The following is a 22,906-nucleotide window of genomic DNA, read 5'->3' as shown; positions in this document are numbered from 1 at the left end:
GTATGTATTTAATGCCATGGTCATTTATTGGCCAGTCTACAATTTATTGATTCATCAAATAATTTGTCTTAATATAGTAATATTATTGTCGTTTCCCCTAATATATGCATAAAAGTTTCAGAGCTGTTAATGGATTTGCATTTTAATAGGCCGACAAAGTAATTTTTAAATAAAAACAGCAGGCCTTAGTTTTTTTCCCCCGTTTTGCGTTTGAAGTCCTGCGGTTGTTGTGCAATTGCTTTGAAAGAGATCAAAGTGATTGGTCGCTTTCAATAGAAGATCTCAGAGGGAGCGATCGAGCAAGATAGACGTCACAGGCTCGCAGCTTGCCGTTAGCCCATTTCGGACCTCACCGGACGTTGATTTATTATTTCGGGAGGCAAACTGAAGTATATTATAGAGAGAAGGTCGTTTCATTCCCGGCAGCAGACCACGCGGTGCACTTTTCTTTCACATAACACAAAACAAGCAGCCAGGGTGGAGGCAGGGCGAGCCGGCATAACGTAACATCTGTGACGTCAGCGCTTGTTCCGCCGGGTTTGCCGTCTCGCCTCCACAGTTAGGCTGGAGGGCCACTGAGCGAGATCAATTGACTTGAACGTATCTGAATCCTGAGATCGCTAGTGTGTACTGATGGAGAAGAGGAGGTCGGACTGTCCAGCTCTGCCACCCGGCTGGAAGAAGGAAGAAGTGATCAGGAAGTCCGGTTTGAGCGCTGGCAAAAGCGACATCTATTACTACAGGTACACTAGACTGCCCTTCTTAAAGTATTGGTCAGTTATCAGCCACAGACAAAGTGTTGGGTCCCCATGACCTGCTATTACGAGTTAACATCTACTGTAAAGTCTCAGTCATCATAATGTTTCAAATTCTAAACAGTCCCAGCGGATGATGATGAGTCGTGTAACTATTGAACTATATTATTACTTGCCCCTTCTGGATCAACACGTGTCGAGTGTATTATGCATGTATATACTGTGTATTGCGCCACTGCCTATCATTGTGTCATTGAATGACTGCATAAACTTGTCCATATACACTACCCTGGTATTAGCGTCATACACTGACTAAGTGGAATACTTCCTGCTGCTGACATTTCGACCCAATTTTTGCCCAGCTCATAAATGTTGCTCCAACTTTATAGATTCCAAAAACTCTACTGCAATTATCCAGCAAGGTTTTATTTTAAACACAATTTATTATTTAGTGGTGTCAAATTCCTCACTCATGTATTACTAGCAAGTAAAAAGCAAAAACAGCTGACCATTTTGTAGGTAAACTAAAGGTAATGTAGTTATAATTAGACATTATTTTTATAATCAATCCTAAAAGTAGATCTTGATACAAACACAAATTACATTTACCAAACAACGACGACAACATGGACAATAATGAATTCAAAGGAGAGCTGTGAAGAACAGCTGCGGTCACTTCCTGTCAGACTCAGCTCAGTTGAAAGCATCTGGGCTATGTCACTTCCTGTAACCTGAAGTAGCTCATGAGCTGTGTCTTGGCTTTGCTTTCAGTTTGGTTTGTAATATGACTCATCAGTTCCAGTCAGCAGGTTGACTTACTGGAAGAGCTGTGAAACTCAACCACAGCCCATGGTGTCGGCAGATTTTTTTTCACGTTTTAGTGTTAAGATTACCTCGAGGGCTATTTTGTTCATTGAGAAGCTAAATTTGTCCAAAAAAAAAAAGAAGGAACTATGACATGAGGCAACATTTTAATACCTGTTGATTGGTTAGTTAAATTTGATGAATTAAAAACAAAACATGCATGTTGTGAGGCGGCTCGGTGGCGCACTGGGTAGCACGTCCGCCTCACAGTTAGGAGGGTGCGGGTTCGATTCCACCTCCGGCCCTCCCTGTGTGGAGTTTGCATGTTCTCCCCGGGCCCGCGTGGGTTTTCTCCGGGCACTCCGGTTTCCTCCCACATCCCAAAAACATGCTTGGTAGGCCGATTGAAGACTCCAAATTGTCCCTAGGTGTGAGTGCGAGTGCAAATGGTTGTTTGTCTCTGTGTGCCCTGCGATTGGCTGGCAACCGGTTCAGGGTGTCCCCCGCCCACTGCCCGATGACGGCTGGGATAGGCTCCAGCACTCCCGCGACCCCCGTGGGGACTAAGCGGTTCAGAAAATGGATGGATGGACATGCATGTTGTCATACATGGTGCAACAGTGATCGAGTGCCTGGCATGTCTGCCTCTCAGTTTATAGGTTGGGGGGTCGAATTTGGGCCCGGGAATTCCTATGTGGCATGTGCACTGCCCATATTCTCCCTGTGCTTACGATTCTTGCTTCCTTCCCAGAACACAAGTTAGGTTTTGTGCCTTCTTGTTTTTATTTTGTGTTGTTTACTTGTATGTAGTATGTCGTGTACTATGTCTTGTCACCGTGGGATAGTGGAAACGTAATTTCGATTTCTTTGTGTGTCTTGGCATGTGAAGAGATTGACAATAAAGCAGACTTTGACTTTGACTTAATTGTAAACTCTAATTGGTCACCAAGTGACTGATTAATGTGAAGGAGGTACTGCTTTGATGCTCAAGTCTGAATTAACACATTTGTTCAAATTATTGTTTTAATGTTATTATTGTGATTATTAATAATCATTTATGTGAAGATACTAATCATGTTCATGATTTCTCTCACTTATTAGGTGTCCATAATGTACATAACTGGTGAGCCATCTGTAGAACAGGTCCTTGGGGGCTACCTGGTAACTCCTGCTCCAAAATTGCCATTCATAAGAATTAGTATTTTTGTATGTCAATATCCATCCATCCATCCATCCATCCATCCATCCATCCATCCATCCATCCATCCATCCATCCATCCATCCATCCATCCATCCATCCATCCATCCATCCATCCATCCATCCATCCATCCATCCATTTTCTATACCGCTTGTAAATGGATTGAATTTATATAGTGCTTTTTTTTTTTCTACACCACATGGTGCCCAAAGACCTTTACAATGCCTCACATTCACCCATTCATACACCAATGGCAGGCTGCTGCCATGCAAGGCACCTGCCAGGTCCACACTTGAAACAAATTGGGTTTCAGTGTTTTGGTCACCAGGGTTGAGGATCGATTCCACAAGCTTTGAGTTGAGAGGCAAACACTCCCACTACCACTGAGCCATGCTTGTCTCCATTGGGGTCACGGGCATGTTGGGGCCTATCCCAGCAGTTGTACACCTTGAACTGGTTGCCAGCCAATTGAACACATCCACACTCATCTACGGGCAACTTGAAGCGCTCAATTGGCCTACCATGCATGTTTTTGAAACGTGGAAGGAAACCGGAGCACCTGGAGAAAACCCACGCAGGCTCAGGGAGAACATGCAAACTCCACAGGCAGGGCAAGAGCTGGAATTGAACCCGTACACCCTGAACTGTGAGGCGGGCATGCTAACCAGTGTTCCACTGTGCCGCCTTGTATGTCAGTATGTGATCTGATTTTTTTGTTCTTTAATAGAGTTCAGATGATTGAGGGTCTCTGGCATCTTTTACACAGAGATTCCACAAAAGTATTGAGTCACAACAGAAGATGTGTCAACAGGCTACCTTTCCTTTATTTTTTTTGTTTGTATTTTTTTTACACAGAACCCAGCGCAATTGAGGATTACAGCAACTCTTTGCTGAAAGCAGACGATTTATTGTGATGTCAGCGCAAGCTCTAGTGTGACTTATAAAATAGTGTTGGGACAGTGATCGTGCTTTAAACACAGCAAGGTGGGAAAAGGCAGTCCCATGCTTGAGCATTAGGATTTGTCTGGTCAGCCACTCCAGCAAATGCCAAAGCATTTATGTATAGGGCATTCTTCCAAATTCTCTTCTGAAGGGGAAATTTTGGCAATGTGATGAGGTACCTCAATATGGTGTCAATGCCTTTTTTTAAGGAACAAGCAGAAAAAGGCTTGAAGGCTGTGCATCTATTAATGTTAGTTTTTGAATTTTTGCGTACAAATAATCAAGAAATTTGTGTCTAATATCCATTTTGTGAACCATTCAATTTCAGCAGTTCACCAGATCAAAGTTAACCCAGTCAAATGTGTCCTTCTGACATTCTCCATTTGTCTTTATGTATTTAGTCCTACAGGGAAAAAGTTCCGGAGTAAACCTCAATTGTCCCGTTACCTTGGAAACAAAGTAGATTTGGCGTGTTTCGACTTCCGGACGGGGAAGATGATGCCTGGCAAACTGCAGAAGAACAAACAGAAACTCCGACATGACCAACTGAGCCTGGCAAAGGTAATTCGGATTGAGTTGGCTGTTGTGAGTGGTTCTATAGCTGCGTGTCACCAGATTATCAGATTAGCACTTTCTTAGTGCTGAACCAAACCATTACATAGTACAAATCTTTGATCACACATGATCACACATCATTCTTACTCAACACACTAAAGAAAAAGCTGTGGTGGATAAATTTATCAACTGGTGTGACACGCACCTGCAGGAACGAAATAAAACTAAAACGGTAGAGACGTGCTGCTTGATCTCAGAGCAGTTGGTGGCCAAAGGCTTTTGGATATCTATGGCCAGGACATCAAGCAGGTGAAAGGTCATGACTCGTCAATATTAAAAAGGCTGTGTGAAATGATATACCGTTTAAATCCACACACAGGAAATCGTTCAAAATTACATACAAGGCATTACACTTTTATCATGCTTTAAACCCTGCGTCTTAAAATGTGACACTGTTAATTCATGAATTTTTACTCATGAGCCTCATGCCAATAATTATTTTTATCACATCGGATCTATGTAATTGCCAAACGTGTCTCAGTGGACTAATAAAACTGTGTAAGGTTGCGCTCCAGCTGATTGATATGAAATCTGTCATGGTTTACATAGAACTTTATATTCAGATTAGGATGAAACTGACCGAACAGGCTGAAAATGCCTTTTATATGTTCCTATTCTGATCTGCCGTTTAAATGCATCACTACTATAATCACAACAGCCATTTTATAGTCATGTGACAGTGAAATCTATTCTTGCACTGTATCCCAGTATTCCCGTTGATTACCGTGACAGCTGCAGGCAGGAAGGAAGGAAGGCGAAATTCCTGCTTTACACAGCGCAGGTGTAAAAGTCTTGGCGCTGAAAGAGCTGTGCAGTGCTGTCAGAGTGTCCTTGAAGGGTGGCTCGCTTTGTTCAGCATGGTTGACAGCTTGGCATTCACACCCATTTGCCCCATGGTGTCAGATGGGTCAGGGATGATTACACTGTTCTTGCTAAGGTTTTTGGTTTTTGCTGTAGTTTTGTTTCAGTATTGGTGTAAATATACTTTATATAATTATAATAATGAAGTACAAAATTGGTTTTGTTACAACACTACTAATCTTCTGCTTATTTGTGTTTGAACATCAATGGCCCAATTTCAAAGTCAAAGTCTGCTTTATTGTCAATCTCTTCACATGCCAAGACACACAAAGAAATCGAAATTACGTTACCACTATCCCACGGTGACAAGACATAGTACACGACATACATACAAGCAAACAACACAAAATAAAAAAACAAGAAGGCACAAACAATGAACAATGAATAATAACAGTGATGAATAAATAATAAATAAACAAATAACACAATAAATAAGAGGAGCAAAACGGAGCAAGTGTGCATACAGCAGACAGTCAGAATATAGCGCAACCTTCAGATCAACAGTCTTTTTGGTGATCTTTTTTTTTTTTACCCTGACCCAAAACTGATCTAGTATGGTCAAGTTTGTGATTTGGGTAATTGATTTCAACAACTCTCCTGAGAAACCGTCACCGTTATGTGGGCTTAAGACTGGCACTAAATACACAAGTTTGTAAATGTAACTATGAAACAAAAATCACTTGAGAAGATTTGAAGTGCACACTGAATGTACCAAAGCGTATGTTTTAGTTGGAAACAAAACAAAACACAACTTTAAGTTATCTTTTAACATCTTTGTTGATTTGGCTGAATGCTTGTCCTTGTAACGCTGGATGTAAAATGTCATAGCGCCCTCTAGTGGCATGAGGAAACCTCTACAGTAGCTGTAGCAGGTCTATTTCCAAATCGAGCCAAATCGACTGCCTTTAACTTAAAAGCGGTATCATATGCATTTCTTTTGTCCCCCATAATGAGGGTTTGTGTATAAAAGCTTCCTTTCTCCAGGAATGTCTGGCTTGATCTCGTTCTGTCTCTTGTTCGTGTCAATTGTGCGGCACTATTTGCCTGGCGGATGGATATGCAGTCAACACACCACTTTTCTCCCCAGTGATCGTGTGTCTGGTTACATATCCCTCCACCCCAGCAAAGCGATGCCGCACAACAGCGGTCCACTACCTTTTTACTAACGAGTGTATTAGACATGATGGCACAGTATGCACTGGTTAGCACGTCCGCCTCACAGTTCAGAGGGTGCGGATTGGATTCCACTCCCGGCCCTCCCTGCTTGGAGTTTGCATGTTCTCCCCGTGCCTGCGTGGGTTTTCTCCAGGCACTCTGGTTTCCTCCCACTTCTCCAAAATATGCTTGGTAGGCTGATCGAGCACTCCAAATTACCTGAAGGTGCGAGTGCGGATGTTTGGTCGTCTCTGTGTGCCCTGCGATTGGCTGGCAACCGGTTCAGGGTGTCCCCCGCCTGCCCAATGACTGCAGGCATAGGCTCTTGCACGCCCGTGACCCCTGTGGGGACAAGCGGTACAGCAAATGGATGTATGTATGTATGTTACAAAAATCACGAAAAATCCATAGATATGCCGCACCGGACTACAAACCGCAGGGTTCAAAGCTTGTGCAAAAAGTAGCGGCTTATAGTTCGGAAAAAACAGTACACTCGTATAGGAGTTACAGTAACTATGTAAAGCCATTGCCCAAAAGCAAATTGCCTTTACAGTTTAACAAGCGAAACAAATTGTCCAGGAATTGATTGTTTATGTTCCAAACGATTGTCTTGGGGGTCATTCTACTTGCTTGAGAAGTTATTACACAAGGTCATAGAGCAGCCTTCCTGTCACTTTTTTCCGGTTCCAACTTTGATGTCAGGCATGTGTGCTGACATGCTTTTAAACACGTACGCTTCGGGTGTGTTTTGTTTTCTGTCTGCACCACAGTGTGACTCTGTGTGTGTGTTTGTGTGTGTACATGCACGCCCAGAAACAAAACATGAGCAATAAGGGAGTTGAAAACTTAAAAAACAGGAATGAGTGTTTCTGACACCCATCAAGATATGAAAATATATCTTATATTTTATAGTTATAGTTTACTTGGTAATCATGAACACTTTTCCCAATAGTGTAATTATCTAAGTCGATACAGATTCTCAACAATAAAAAATGTACCCTACTGAGAGGAGAGCCACGCATGGAATGCAATGACTTGCACAGTATATCATTCAGAACATATTCAGACCACATTAAGTTGTTTATACATGTGTTATGTTATATGTAACATATGACACCGCAGGAAAAAAAAAAAAAAGAAACATCAAACACGAACACTTAAATCATTTTTTTATTCCAGGTATAACCTCAGCACTACTCCACTGTGCACTTAAGGATTTTTCCTTGCTCATTGGATGTTGAGAAAATCATCTATGTCCAGAAGTTAGTTTAACAAACTACATCAGGGGTATAGGTGCAGGGTTCCGAACTAAGTTGTACTTGGAGCGCAGTGGCCACTAACCTGAAATTTTAGAAAATAGAAAATTTGGGGCTGTAAATTTGAAGTTGAAATTGCAAAGTGAATATTCATTGTATTGCTAATAAATGGGCTGTATTGTGGAGCAGAAATTTGTCTGCAAAAACCCTTCCCCCACAAATATTACATTAAATAAAATAAAAAAATCAGCACATTCACTTGTCAATATTTTTAAGTTGATAAATTGATTTGCACTGTCAAATTTTAGGAGCAGAAAAAGAACAAAAAAAAAGCACAGAGGCTTTAAGGTGCCAAATTATTGATTTAATGATTAAATGTGTGTTTGGTTACTTAATGTAATTTCAGGATTATTTTATTGAGAATGCAAAAGTAACGATAGGGCATATTTTTGGTTATTATACCTCGAGTGTTGGTTTATAGTCTTACTTATTGTTGATCTGATCCCATACTTGATGTGTAAATGTAGATGAGTGAGGATGCTAGAACCAAATAGATTTAAGAATAATAGTAATAATGTGCAAGTAAAGTAACACTCTCAGAGACATCAACATTGCCTCATTCTCTGTAGGGAGGTAAGCCTGACCTGAACACGAGTTTGCCCATCAGACAGACGGCATCCATCTTTAAACAGCCCGTTACCAAGATTACAAATCACCCGGGAAACAAGGTAAAGACAGACCTACAGAGAGCGACTGAGCAGCCCAGACAGGTAAGAATGCACATATGCACTTATTCATTTTAAAAACCTGTTTAAGGGCATGTTTGAGTTTCGGCATGTGTTAACATGAATTAAAAAAAAAAAAACATTTTTATTGATTGTATGACTACCTGTATATGTTTCCTATTCCTCATCCAGAATGTTATGTATGGAAACCCTAATAATCATCACATTACATAATTGCCCCTGCATTGAATTATCATTTTATAGATAACTACATATTTCGCTCTCCCTGAAAATTGTCTGGTAAATAAAATAGCAAACAGTCCTGCAAATGCGAGGCAAAATTTGCTTGGTTCAATTTGTTTATTTGTCACTCCTGGGTGATGTTAACTGTAAAACTAACATACCGTCATTTCATAACACTTGAGCACACTTAAGTGTCCATTTCGTAATCAACCCGGTCTCCGTGTCTTTGCAGCTTTTTTGGGAGAGGAGGTTAACAGGTTTGCGATCATCAGATGTCTCACAGGAAGTGCTAAGAACAATGGAGCTGCCCAAAGTCCTACAGAGTCAGTTTACATCAACCTAAACCCAGTACAATGATTTTAGCCTCTGACCTTGGACCTTTCTGCCACTGCAGGTGTTGGTCTCAACTCAAGTGATGACACTCTGCTGTCAGCAATTGCAAGTGCTCTCCACATGAGCTCTGCTCCTATCACAGGACAGACATCTGTGGCAGCCGAGAAGAACCCAGCAATCTGGCTGAACACGTCCCAGCCGCTCTGTAAGGCCTTCACTGTGACTGACGAGCAAATCCGGTAAGAGGCTCAATTTGAATGTTGCTATTACAGTGAACCCTCGTTTTTTGCGGGGGTTACGTTCCAAAAACAACCCGTGATAGGCAAAATACATGAAGTAGAGAAAATATATTGTTACAAAGACTTTTATGAACCTTTATTGTATTTTTAAACACTGTATTGTACTTTTAAATTCTTTTTTTGTATTTTTAAAAACTTTTGTAAACATTTTAAAGTCAAACTGATTTTCTAACACATTCTCCCTTATTTAAATAAATAAGAAAATAAAGAAAATAAATAAGAGTACCGTATTTTCCGCACTAAAAGGCGCACCGGATTATAAGGCGCACCTTCAATGAACGGCCCATTTTAAAACTTTGTCCATATATAAGGCGCACCGGATTATAAGGCGCATAAAATAGAAGCTATACTGCAACAAACTGAGGTTGACTAGGGTTGCGGTATGCATCCACTAGCCAATAACCAACGAGCCCTCTGTAAACAATCGCGTTTCTCAAACGATCTCCTATAAAATGATCGGAACTGACTAAAGTTCGATCTAACGCATTGGTACTACTTACCTATGTTTCCCTTCCATATCGATCCGTAGATTTACTCGAAACATTAACAGAGCAGCCTATTTTGACATGAAATAGCCTGGTACGTATAGCAGCTATCGTTATAGCATTAGCCATCCGCAAAGTACCACGAGCCTCAGCTCGCAATCTCCCATGAGCCTCAGCAAAGTGTAAACAATCGCGTTTCTCAAACGATCTCCTATAAAATGATCGGAACTGACTAAAGTTGGATCTAACGCATTGGTACTGCTTACCTATGTTTCCCTTCCATATCAATCCATAAATTTACTCGAAACATTAACGGAGCAGCCTATTTTGAAATGAAATAGCCTCGCGGGTACAACAGCTATTCGGTGACGCCCCCTGACTACAGTTGCCGTAATGTTGGGAAGCGATGCGACCTTGTAATTTACTAGTCGTACTAAAACGTACTGAAACATTTTGGCAGAGCACTGTGTACAACCAGTATGGATCAACAAATTCATCAATTGATCCATATATAAGGCACACTGGACTATAAGGCGCACTGTCGGCTTTTGAGAAAATTTTAGGTTTTTAGGTGCGCCTTATAGTCCGGAAAATACGGTAAATACATATATTGTTATAATATCCGCACAAGATTTTCATGAACCTTTATTATAGTTTCATACAGTTTATTTTTTTAAACATTCTATTGTATTTTTATACACTTTTGTAAACATTTTAAAGTCAAACTGACTTTCAGAAACATTCTTATTTATTTAAATAAATAATCAAATAAATAAGAGTAAATATATTGTTACAATATCCAAACAGGACTTTTATCATTCTTTTATGAAGTGTAAACGTGTCTGGCTCCTCTCTGCTCTTGCGTGCTGGCCGGCTGACGCGCCCCCACGGTCCAGCGCGACGGCATCCGCACAAGACTTTTATAATTTTATTTTTATACACTCTATTGTACTTTTAAATATGTTATTATATTTAAAAAAATTGTTTTAAATATTTTAAAGCGCAAAGGTGTCACGGCTCTGCTCTGCTCCTGTTGTGCTACCGGCTGACGCGACCCCACAGCCCAGCGCAAGGGCATCCACACACAACGTTTATAATTGTATTTTTAAACACTTTATTGTACTTTTAAACACTTTATTGTATCTTTAAATACTTTTTAAATAGCTTTAAAAATCTTGCTCTGCGCTTCTGCTTCGATGACGCATGATGCGAGCTCTGCTCTCCTGCAGTCATTCCAGCCCTCCTTAAACTTTGTGTGAGCCATGTTGCTGCCTCGTTCCTGACAAAATAAGTGCAAATCAGAGATGCTGCCGATTCTGCTGATGCGAACGTGGAAGTGGAAGAGTGGATACGTAGCACGACTGCGGGAGGCTGAGATAAAGCGTGGATAGAACTGCTCTTGTAAGCCAATCAACGGCAAGGATAGAGATCAACATGTTCCCATTGGTCTCGTCTCCTCTACCGGCAAATAGTGTGCTGTAAAGTCATATGGGCGGACAAAGCCCCATGCTCCAAGTGACGCCGCAAAAAGCCGCGATGCACCGAATATAGCCGCAATATTTTTTTTCATAAAAATCTGCGATGAACTGAGGCCACGATAGGTGAACCGCGAAGTAGCGAGGGATTACTGTACTACGTTGGGGGCTTTTCATATGTGGATTAAAAGTGACATAGGCTTTACAGCTGTGTTTCCCAATGTTTATTTATCTTAGGCACATGCAGTATTTTTTTTTAACTCCAAACAAAAATCTCACAAAAAGGCAACTTCATGGAGAGTCTGGCTGCAGATCAGATTTTTTGCTTATTCTGCAGCCTAATGGAAGAGCATTTAATTGTTGTGCCTGTTTAATTGTTGCCGGCATATCCATCCATCTATCCATCCATCCATCCATTTTCTGAACCACTGTTCCTCATGAGTTCCGAGACGGTGGAATCCTTTTTCGCACATCTGCCTCACAAAAATCAAAACTACAAGCTACATTGTAGTTTTGATTTTAACTCTGGCCTTCCTGTGTGGAGTTTGCATGTTCTCCCTGTGCCTGTGTGGGTTTCCCCCAGTTAGTCCGATTTCCTCCCATTTTTCAAAGTCATGCATGGTCGGCTGATTGAGCACTCCAAATTGCCCGTAGGTATGAGCGTGGACGTGAATGGTTGTTCATCTATGTGTGCCCTGCGATTCGCTGGCAACCCGTTCAGGGTGTCCCCCGCCTACTGCCTGAAGGCAGCTGGGTAGGCTCCCACACGCTCCAGCATGCCTGCGACCTGCATGAGGAGTGGTTCAGTGGTTCAGAAAATAGATGGATGGATGTCCATAAAGATTAGAACGGAAAAAAAGGGTTTCCTCTGTGGAGTTCGTTCCTCACCGGAAACATATCCAACTTACTGCCGGGAATGAGGAACAAACTTTTAACAGAAATGGACGGAACATCCCATACTAGGGCGTCTGGTACTCTTGGCGCACCCCCAACAAAATTGGTCAGGGTACACAATAAAACGTCTTCTTAAAGTCAATAAAACACTTGCAAACCGGTTGGGCATATCTCACATGCACTCTCGAGGACCATGCCAAGAGTGTAATGCTGGCCAGGAAAAAAAAACACTCTGCTCCTTTTGAATCTGAGATTCCAATACCCGACAGACCGTCCTCTCCAGCAACCCTAAATACACCTAACCAGGGACGCTGAGGAGTGTGATCCCATGTACGTATTTGAAATACACCATCCGGTCCCCGTTCTTCTCCGCTCGGGTACTATTTTTTTATTTATTTAATCCCATCCACCAGGGACATGTGGTCAGGGCATGCAGGGGAAGCAGCGTCCCAAAATGTGAAAAGAAAAACTTCACCTATATGTACAGTTAGCCAGCACTGTCACGACTTGCACTAGTCACGAAAATAGATTTCCAAGTCTTGACTTTCTGTCTTGGTGTATTTTTATTTCTGAAGAAATTAATGTAAATTTATGCCAAATGGCAAGTTGTAATGGTGCTTCTACATTCATTATTATAACAGCACCATTTTATTTTGCGTTTTTATTAGCTTTTGTTCTGGTAAAAATACATATTTGATGCATTTATTCAGTAAAGGGTGATTATTATCTTCAATGTCAGCATTATACATTTACACATGTGGACAAAATTGTTGGTAGCCCTCTAGTAATTAAATAAAAACCCACATTGGTTTCCGAAGTAACTTGACTCTGACAAAAGTAGTTTTGTCCATGTGCATTTTTGCATGCAGTAATCCCTTATTTAAACTAGGACTATGTTGAACAGCTGGCTTTGTTTTCACCACATCATCAAACCACATGAAATAATCACAATTCTAAATCAGTATAACAATTAGTGCTCAAGTGAGCACATCCTGTGGTTAGGCCATTTTCTTTAACTCCCTTTTTAATCCCAGTGGATCCATCTGACTGTGCGCCATGTCCAAGTTGCTCCAATAACTGTGTCACTTTGTTGAGCAGGTTGTTTACTGTGGCTTGAGAGCCAACTGCCTGTTGTGGTTCAGAATCGTGCAGCGTGGGGTCAAATTAAAGCAGCAGTCAAAAGTGCATCTAATTAGAGTTGTTTAAAGACAAAACACAGTTGCTGATACAACATATGGGGCAACATGTCACATAACTTCAATGGGGATTGATTAGTTGAATATTGTAAAGGAATATTTATTCAAGCGGTCTTAAAATGTGAATGCCTGACGGCAGGGGGCACTGTGGAGACACACTCGCTCTCACTGACAACTCCAAGTGTGTATAGCTGTCAGTCCAGTGGAGAGGGAACAGCTGGTTAAAGCCATTACAGCAGACTTAGTGGAATATGTCTGTCTCCACTCCTCTCCGCTTTGTAACTTTTCACTAATTTCCTTCCCGTAATTTCTTTCGCCTATTATTTCCTGACCATTTGATGTATTCTGACCTCTGTACTTTCCTATTATCGCTTTATTTTCTCAATTTTCTTTCCTTTACCTAATTTGTTTCCCAAATGCCTTGTCTTCTCCATTTATAACCCCACTCATAATTTCAGTGCCACATATTTCCTATATTTTATGTTTGTCTTCACAATGGCTTTGTTTTTTTCATCTTCATCACTCTTCCTTTTTTCAACCCCTCCTCCTTCGGTCTCCTCTGATATCTCCTCAGTCCCTCCAGCATTTATGCCTCCTGTGCTCCCCTTTTTCTTATCTCTTTCCTCCATTAATTTCCAATTCTCTCCCTCTTCCCCCTCTCCCTCCCTCTGAATGTGCTTGTCATCCTAAATCGTTCTCATTCCTTTTCTCTCTTCCCTGCACTGCTCTTCTTACTCTGCCTGTGGACAGATACTCGTTCAAATTGTTTAGACCAAATTGTCCAGGGAATGGTTAAGTTTCTACTCCATTTGTTTTTCACCTTTTACAGCCCCAAGATATTCTCCAGGACTTGTTCCATCCTTACTTACAATTGTAGAAAACTTTGAATGGGTTTTTCAAAGTTATTTAAAAATATAGTTTATTACAATAAATACAAATGTTTCATCGGTGACAGAAAACACAGTAACCAAATATTTATCGTCAGGCTAGCGAAAGGAAAATACTGAATCGCAGGTACTACATTGAACAATGGCTAAACAGTGAGCACAACAAGCAGATAAAACATGAATTACAAAATAAAAGACTCAATCAAGAACTGCGTGGAGACGAAAGTAAGCGATGCGATAATCCAGTGTCTTCCTTCTTCTGCTGCACCTCTAAATCACACTGATTGATATTGACACCACGTGTGATGCAGGTTGCTTTGCCTATCAATGCTTACCAAGGAGATTGTGGAAAAACAATGACGTGCAGGAAGTGAAAAAAACAACAATTTTATTTAGCTACAAGTGTCAAGCAAACAAACCTCCGGGTATGTTTTTGTTTGTCAGAGAATAGCAGTGAGAATATAACAAAGATGCTGCCCATAGTCAAAGGTCATTTTCTGTAGGGTTTTAATTTTTTTCAATCTCAATGCTCCTCCATTTTATCAGTGCTCCTCCATGTCTAGTTTTAAACCTGTTGTATTTGCTGATAATCTGAAACAAAAGGGAGGTTTTTTGTTTTTGTTTATTTCGGCTATTACATTGTCACCATTCATCACAATTTCATTTCATGCACTGTGTTTACATGACTTGCCGAAATGGGCAATTTTGCGTATCTAGTCCCGCCCTGATTTCAACCAGCAATTTTCATGATAGCTCCATAATTTCACTTTGCTACCACAAAAAAAGTACAAGAGTGACATTCTAAGTTGTATACAGCAACTACATGGTGCTTCTTTTTTTTTTTTTTTTTTGTCCAAGTGTCTGAATAATCAGGATTCTTGAAAGTTCATGATCTGGATATTTCAGAGTTCATAATAATACAAGTTTCTGGTATTGCAACAAAATCTAGGGCATTGCTTGGAATGTTAAGACATAATATAAGCAATATATAATAATGATATATATAGCAATGAACTCTTCACTGTTTTTAGGGTTAGGGTTAGATATGAGATATATATTATGAGATATTATATGAATTCCACTTATCTATATTTATGTTGAAAATGTAGGGAGCAGGAGCTGAAGGTGCAGCAAGCAAGGAGGAGTCTGGAGGAGGCACTAATGGCAAACAGCTTGGCACGGGCTGCTGAAAACAGCAAACAGATGTCGGAAGAAAAAGCGACTTAAAGTCAACAAACAAGAAAATAGACAGGTAAACGAACCGGTCCGCACCTTCCATAATCCATATTTATTATAATTATTGGCATCCTCAATTAAGATGTTTTCTTTAGCTTCTTACAAATTCACTTTTTTTCCCTAAATACTATAGGACCATTTTTTTAAGAGAAAAATTACAACGTTTAAATCAAACGCATTTATTTAGTGAAAAAAAAGAATTACCGCATGAAAAAATATTTACAGTACATCATGTGTGACACAATTACCGTAATTTTCGGACTATAAGTCGCGTTTTTTTTTTCATAGTTTGGGTGGGGGGGCGACTTATACTCAGGAGCGACTTATATACATACCGTAATTTTCGGACTATAAGTCGCGGTTTTTTTCATAGTTTGGGTGGGGGGGCGACTTATACTCAGGAGCGACTTATATGTGTTTTTTTTTTTCAAAAAATTTCAAAAAAAAAATGAAACCGCGATAAACGAACCGCAATGTAGCAAGGGATTACTGTAATTTGAATTTCAAGTGACGACAGCAGCGCGAAACCATCTGCGTCACTCCAATTCATTAAATCCATCAATCGTCCTTTGTCAACAATGCGTGCGCGCCGCTGACGGCTTTTGCACTTAAAAATATTCCACAGGCCCATATAACGATATATAAATTATATATCAAATAACTATTATATAAGCAATAATGTTATCAAACCATCTGTGCACTCTAAATCATTAAATCCATCGATCAAATTCCTCGTCCTTTGTCAACATCGCCGCGCGTGCGCCCTGACGCCAGCCTCGTCGTTATTCCACAGATTTACTATATAACTATATTGTAGCGTTAACAAAGTTCAAGGAAAGACGTGGGTTTGGTAAACGGCTCTTTATTTAACAAAACAAACTTACAGGCGTGTGGCGGCGTGGACGTCCAGCCACGAAAGGGGACGAGAGCTCCATACGATAGGACCGGGCGTGCGTAGAAGCCATGACCGAGATCCATGCACCGTCCTCGGACAGCCACCCGGCTGAGCGCCGGCCCTCGACTTCCATCCACGGAGCTGAAAGGCAGCTCGGTAGAGTAGGACCGGGCGTGCGTAAAAGCATTGTCCGAGCACCATCCACCGTCCCTGGACAGCCACCCGGCCGAGCGCCGGCGCCCGACTTCAATCCACGAAAGTGAAAGAAAGCTGGACGAGTGACGCGCGACGTCGCGCTGCTGACGTCAGCAGCGCGACGCGACGTCGCGGTCGCGCGTCAGCAGCGCGACGGTTGTTTACATAAAGGACAAAGATCGACTCGTCCAGCTTTCTTTCACTTTCGTGGATTGAAGTCGGGCGCCGGCGCTCGGCCGGGTGGCTGTCCAGGGACGGTGGATGGTGCTCGGACAATGCTTTTACGCACGCCCGGTCCTACTCTACCGAGCTGCCTTTCAGCTCCGTGGATGGAAGTCGAGGGCCGGCGCTCAGCCGGGTGGCTGTCCGAGGACGGTGCATGGATCTCGGTCATGGCTTCTACGCACGCCCGGTCCTATCGTATGGAGCTCTCGTCCCCTTTCGTGGCTGGACGTCCACGCCGCCACACGCCTGTAAGTTTGTTTTGTTAAATAAAGAGCCGTTTACCAAACCCACGTCTTTCCTTGAACTTTGTTAACGCTACAATATATATTATCTATATATAGTAGATCTGTGGAATAACGACGAGGCTGACGTCAGGGCGCACGCGCGGCGATGTTGACAAAGGACGAGGAATTTGATCGATGGATTTAATGATTTAGAGTGCACAGATGGTTTGATAACATTATTGCTTATATAATAGTTATTTGATATATAATTTATATATCGTTATATGGGCCTGTGGAATATTTTTAAGTGCAAGAGCCGTCAGCGGCGCGCACGCATTGTTGACAAAGGACGATTGATGGATTTAATGAATTGGAGTGACGCAGATGGTTTTATTAACGTGTTATTTATGTAATAGTTTTTTGAATAACTCTGAATTTTACGTCAGGGCCGTTCTCAGCTCTTAGTTTGTGTTTATGTCACGTTAGCATAGCTATCGTTTAGCCTGTTGTTGCTCGTTCATGACTGTTCTTGGTGTTGGATTTTGTCGAATAAATTGCCCCCCAAAATGCGACTTATACTCCGGAGCGACTTATATATGTTTTTTTTCACTTTTTTGGGCATTTTATGGCTGGTGCGACTTATACTCCGGTGCGACTTATAGTCCGAAAATTACGGTATATGTTTTTTTTCACTTTTTTGGGCATTTTATGGCTGGTGCGACTTATACTCCGGTGCGACTTATAGTCCGAAAATTACGGTATTCTAGATGTTAACACCTTTGCCAACAAAACAGTACTTAAGCTTCTCCTATAATGTTTGACAAGATGGGAGAAAACAAAAGAGGGATCTTCGACCATTCCTCTTTGCACAATCTCTCTGAAGCAGATGCCCAAGTCTGGTCCTCAAGAGCCCCTAGCCAGCCTGTTTTAAGTTTATCCCTACCCCAGCACACCTGATTTAAATGATCACCTCACGATCCTGATCATTTGAATAAGCTGTGTTACAGTGACAGTAACACATTGTTACGGTCCACGGTTTTCATAGCCATTTTTAGTCTTCATACACTTTCAGTATAAGATCAGCTATTACTGAAGTTGCCAGTGGGTTCTTTGTACCATAGAAATTGTTTTGTACAAAAAACTATTTTTAACCCAAAATTTGTTGTTCTTAACCCGCTATTTTAAAAGAGTGACCTAAAAAACACAAAACCACACATAAACTGCACACTTGTTTGTTAGTAGGTTCCCTGCAACCTGGTTAATCTGATTTTTATTTTTCTCCTAATTGAACTAATTAAAATCAGTTGATGTGTGATGTTGTAGACAGAAATTGTGTGTGGCTGTGGCTGTTTGTGTGCGTGCATGTCTCTGATGTTTACTCTAAAAGCCGACAGATAAGAAGGAGTTTTAAAAGCACATTTGTTTTCTGCGGAGGGAAAATAGTCGATTAATGCAGATTTATGCAGATTGGCTGGTTGGAATTCGATTGGGCCGAAGAGCCGCTGAGAGTCGAGGAGTGATTACTAATGGGTGTTTATAACTGGACCAGAGTGGGCAGTGACCAGCTAATGTGTGTCTCCAGCGTTGTGTAACAAGAGTTTTAAATCTTGGCTGTAATCACACATTGTTTGTATCCCGTTGCTAAAAGTCTGCTTGTTGCTTTCTGCTCTTTTACAATATTTACAATTGTTACCATCTGTAATGATTCATAATGATGTGCTCTTGGATAAAAGTAGGTAGCCACGGCACCGTAGCACCATGTACACTAACCCTAATTAAGATATCAGTAGGAATAGCAATTAAATAGTTGAGTTCTGGACTAAATGTGTTTTTTTTTTCCATTTAATATGAACAAACGTAAAACTCATCTTTATTAATAAAGCATTTTAACAACTGTGGCTGGAACAAAGTATTTTCCAAAACCTTAATTAACTAAATGAAATATATTTTTCTAAATAAAATGTACAAGATCTCCCTTTGCATGGGTATTTAACAAACAGGAGTTGCAGACTTTTATTCCCTCTTTTTGCACATGTTCTGTGAAGCAGTTGGTGCATCAGAGAGAGGAGGAATAAGATACAAGTCTCCAAGGACGAGTATACAGGCGCTGAGATCGCAGATGTGGATGGCCGGGACAGCACAACTGTAATCTCACAATCACAGCATGACATCCCTTCACGTTATGAGTTTGAAAGTAAACAACAACTGTAGTTTTCTAACACCTGATAATTTGTCCAATTTTCCTGTCGCGGCGCTCTTGCTTCACTTCATTTGTAGCACTGATTCTCCATCCTCTCTACTCTCCTTTGGAATTATTTTGACTCCACATTGGGGTTGAAGCTCCTCGCCATCATAGAATTATAGACCAATGGCAAAAATAGAGCTTTTGTAAACATGCTGCTGTTGAATGGCACATACAAGCGTTGATACTCTCACAAATTAATGACAACGTTAATGACGTAACAAGATGCCAACTCACAGGTGCCGTCTTTCATCTAAAATTATTCTATATTTATTTTCTGTTTCGAAAAATCGTATTCTGCTGTATAATAATCGCTCATAAATCGTGTTCATGATTCAAGTTTTATTTGAGTTAATATTGCAAAGTTTTAAGTATGATGCAAAACAAGTCAAATTAAAATAATATGATGATTCTCATATTTACTTTTTTTTCAATTTAGCTGCCAAGTGCAAAAACGTTTTTATTTTAAAATGATTTATCAAGTGCAGGTAATTCAAATTAAATGTCTTTCATGACCTACACATTTTCAGGACGTTTTTCCTTGTAGTTTAATTAAAAACAACGCAGATACATGTTGTTTATTATCTTTTACATTGTATTTATTATCTGGGTATGAGCTCCAATTTTATTGAAATTTTAAAACTAAATATTTGCTACACCTAAGTACCATTGTGTCTGATAAAAAAAGAAAAAGAAAATAGAAGTCAAGTCTTAACACACTTAACTCTACACTTAACATTCATTCATGGGTTTTTCATTAAATAGTGGTACGCTGAAGAGAATAAAGCTATTTAATCTTTTCTTTTGACTCTGGGGAAAATGGATTGTGGAAGTTTTCACTCTGCTTGAATTCTCTTTAAAATGTGCAGGCTGGCTTTTTATCTGATCGAGACTGAGATGCCCGCTGCTGACTTGGAAAAGACTGAGACGCTTTTGATAGGAAAACAGTGTCGGATATTCACGCTTAGTGCGTTTGTGTGAGAGGGAGATTATTTGCTTTATATCTTGTAATTTCCAAAAGAAGCTGATTCAGACTCCTGCGGCATTTTTCAGCTCTTAGTAATTAGTGGTTGTTGAGAAGAGGAATTATCTCCTTCAAAAGCCTCTCATAACGCTGATAACTACTGAGTGCATGTCTGCTGTCAGTCATCTGAATTGCCTCGATTGAGCAGCAGATTATCAAGGTTTTGTAATTATTAGGAAGTAATTAAGACTGAGCTGGGGATTGTTGGTCTTAAGTTTGAAATTATTGAAACGCAGGGCCATGAAATTATTGTGCTGCAGCGATAATGGAATATTACTAAAGAAAAACAATGGAGCATTATAACAGAACAATGATGTAGGTTTAGTGGATGCCACAGCTCTTATTGAAAAGAAAAATAATCATCACAAATAAGAAATACAAAAATACTTGCGAAGTCAACACCAGCATGCATTGGATCAGTGTGAAATGTTAGAAACGGTGACTGAAACATAATAGAGAGAGAGAGAGAGAGAATTCAAAGTCAGCTAGATGAGGCATTCACACTCAAATGGGCGCTTTAAATTTAGAGATTCGGCTTGACAGAAAATTATTTGACATGGCACCAAACAGAAAGAAGATGATTTTTATATTTCTAAAGATACCCCAGAGCCAAGCAGTTGTAATTATAGCCCAACCACCATTGTTAATGCACTCATAGGGGAGAAGGTGTCAGAAGGTTAATGGGGAAGCTAATGGTTAGCGTGAAGGCTCTCCACATTTGTTTTAATTTTTTTCCCCTTAGAAGCTAATGTTTATTGTTCTGCAACATCTCTCTAGACTGTCAGTGCTGAGTGTTTTCATTAGGAGTGTTTTAAGCCTCTGAAGGAGTCATTTTGGTCTGAGTGGAGTGTTAAAAGTAGAGAGAAGAGTTATATTCTGAAGCAAAAACAAGGTTCATCGAACATTTACCTTTTGGTGTTAATGGCGGTGTCATGCCGGCTCAACGCCGGTCATGAATACAGAGCCCATAACATTTGTTTTGCTTGTATTTAAGAAAAGAAAAAAACCCACAATAGTATACTCCACAGTAATGGTACCCATGCTATACAAATGGTGAGAACTAAAGAAGGGCCATAGAGACATAAAAAAATGTCTGGACTTAATATTTGTATGTCAACCTGTTCCACATATTTGCATTCTGCAGCTCTGCACAAAACTACAAGATCTCTTGTTCTTGTTGTGTCAATAAATGATACAAATATTTCAGGTATTTATGTGTGCGCTAGCAGTAACATTTATGAAAGAAATAAGTATTTTCATACAATGAATGATTTATTTTAATGATCTCAAAGGAGTGTTTTCTACAGATCACAAAAATGCTAAATTATGTGAAGTAAATGGTCTTTTTCAAATGAAGTCTTAAATTTAAAGTATTGGTTGATTGTAGTACACACAATAAGTCCAATGTATGTCTCTCTCTACAGGGTTCCTCTGTTCACCAGCCTCAGGTTTATCATTCTCTTCATCTGGACCGAAACAACAAACCAACACAATTCGTGCAGCGTTCCTCTTCAAACAAGTCTTTCCCCTGGGTGACATCAGACCGGATATAAAAAGCCTCTCATTAACATGATAACAAGTAACAGTAACTATTGTATATAGCAACAGAGAGTGCTCTGCGAAAAGAGGAAAAAGAGCAAGCCTCTGATCAAAACGTTCCGTGAACTTTTAAAGAAGCTCTTATTGTGTGTCCGTTTCAAACTTATTATAAGTATTTTTAAAATGAGCATCACCCTCATATTAGAAGATAACAGGTTGCAAACTGCTGGACGGCCTTTGCTAACTGCTTAATTTACTCTTCCTGTGCTCTCTGATGATTTTTGATGTCGAAATTTTGTTCACATTCAGGGTTTTTCATTGAGTAATGAATTTACATGAATATGAAAATGAAAATTTATTTAATGCAAATTTTATACCTTGACAGAACAGTCATGTACATTTTTCAGACTGCCGTAAATAAATGATTATATTCGCAAATGTTTTGTCGGTTGATGCATTTACCTGACTTTGTCTCAATGTAGCTTCATTTAAATATAGCGTAACTTGTTCTGGTCATATGTAATATGTATAAAGAAAACAATTGTATATGGTTATGATCAATTTAATACATTTTTGATACCTTATTAATTCTTATAATACATTAATTTTAATATTGTTACTTTTAAACAAACCCACTTATTGAGTTGCAACAGTTTTAATCACACTAATTACATTTATTTTTCCAATCGCAAAAAACAATCCCATTCATCCAAAATGTAGTAGGCCTTGGACATTCTTTTTCTTTTGTATTCAAGACTCTTGCCAGTTTGTTTCCTCTCAACCCTTTACATCCTGATGAGATCTCTTACCGTTCAAGGTCCCACCCATTTTTCACATTTTGTCAACAAGGCTTTCTGAGTAAAACATGGACAGGGCAGATAGCGGCCCGTCTGCCCCTACTGAACAAAAAGAAGGCATGAAATTAATTATTTCATCTTTTATTCAGAAGCTAAGTTTAGGGGCTCATCTCAAGTGTCTTAATTCCTAATCTCCAGGGGTGTCAAACTTATTTTGTTGTGGGCCGCATCACAGTCATGGTTTCCTTCGAAGGGCCATTGAAATTGCCAACCCAAATAAATGTCTGAATGTCTCAAATTATATATAGTGTACGGTACTCAACAAACTAGTGAATGACTAGATGAATAAATAGTTTTCAAAACAGAGACTAAGGAAAACTGTTAACATATTTTAAAAATATGAAT

General features: G+C 40.1%; 1 protein-coding gene across 1 annotated transcript; it reads left to right on the top strand.

Moving 5' to 3' along the window:
- Positions 1-269: 269 nt before the first annotated feature.
- Positions 270-22,142, top strand: mbd2 (methyl-CpG binding domain protein 2). Its single transcript, XM_037265498.1, has 7 exons — positions 270-743; positions 4,102-4,261; positions 8,217-8,357; positions 8,788-8,878; positions 8,950-9,127; positions 15,234-15,376; positions 21,590-22,142. Exons 1-6 carry the CDS (start codon positions 634-636, stop codon positions 15,349-15,351), a joined length of 798 nt encoding a protein of 265 aa, XP_037121393.1. The 5' UTR covers positions 270-633; the 3' UTR covers positions 15,352-15,376; positions 21,590-22,142.
- Positions 22,143-22,906: the final 764 nt, after the last annotated feature.

This window comes from Syngnathus acus, chromosome 12 (assembly GCF_901709675.1).
Source record: "Syngnathus acus chromosome 12, fSynAcu1.2, whole genome shotgun sequence".
Classification (NCBI taxonomy): domain Eukaryota; kingdom Metazoa; phylum Chordata; class Actinopteri; order Syngnathiformes; family Syngnathidae; genus Syngnathus; species Syngnathus acus.
This window is presented reverse-complemented; position numbering and strand designations above follow the sequence as displayed.

Bases quoted from the DNA above. Each gene is read 5' to 3' on its own strand.
- mbd2 (XM_037265498.1), top strand. From the start codon at position 634: ATGGAGAAGAGGAGGTCGGACTGTCCAGCTCTGCCACCCGGCTGGAAG. The intron at 744-4,101 runs GTACACTAGACT...TTATGTATTTAG, and splicing joins AGCGACATCTATTACTACAG to TCCTACAGGGAAAAAGTTCC. The intron at 8,358-8,787 runs GTAAGAATGCAC...GTGTCTTTGCAG, and splicing joins CGACTGAGCAGCCCAGACAG to CTTTTTTGGGAGAGGAGGTT.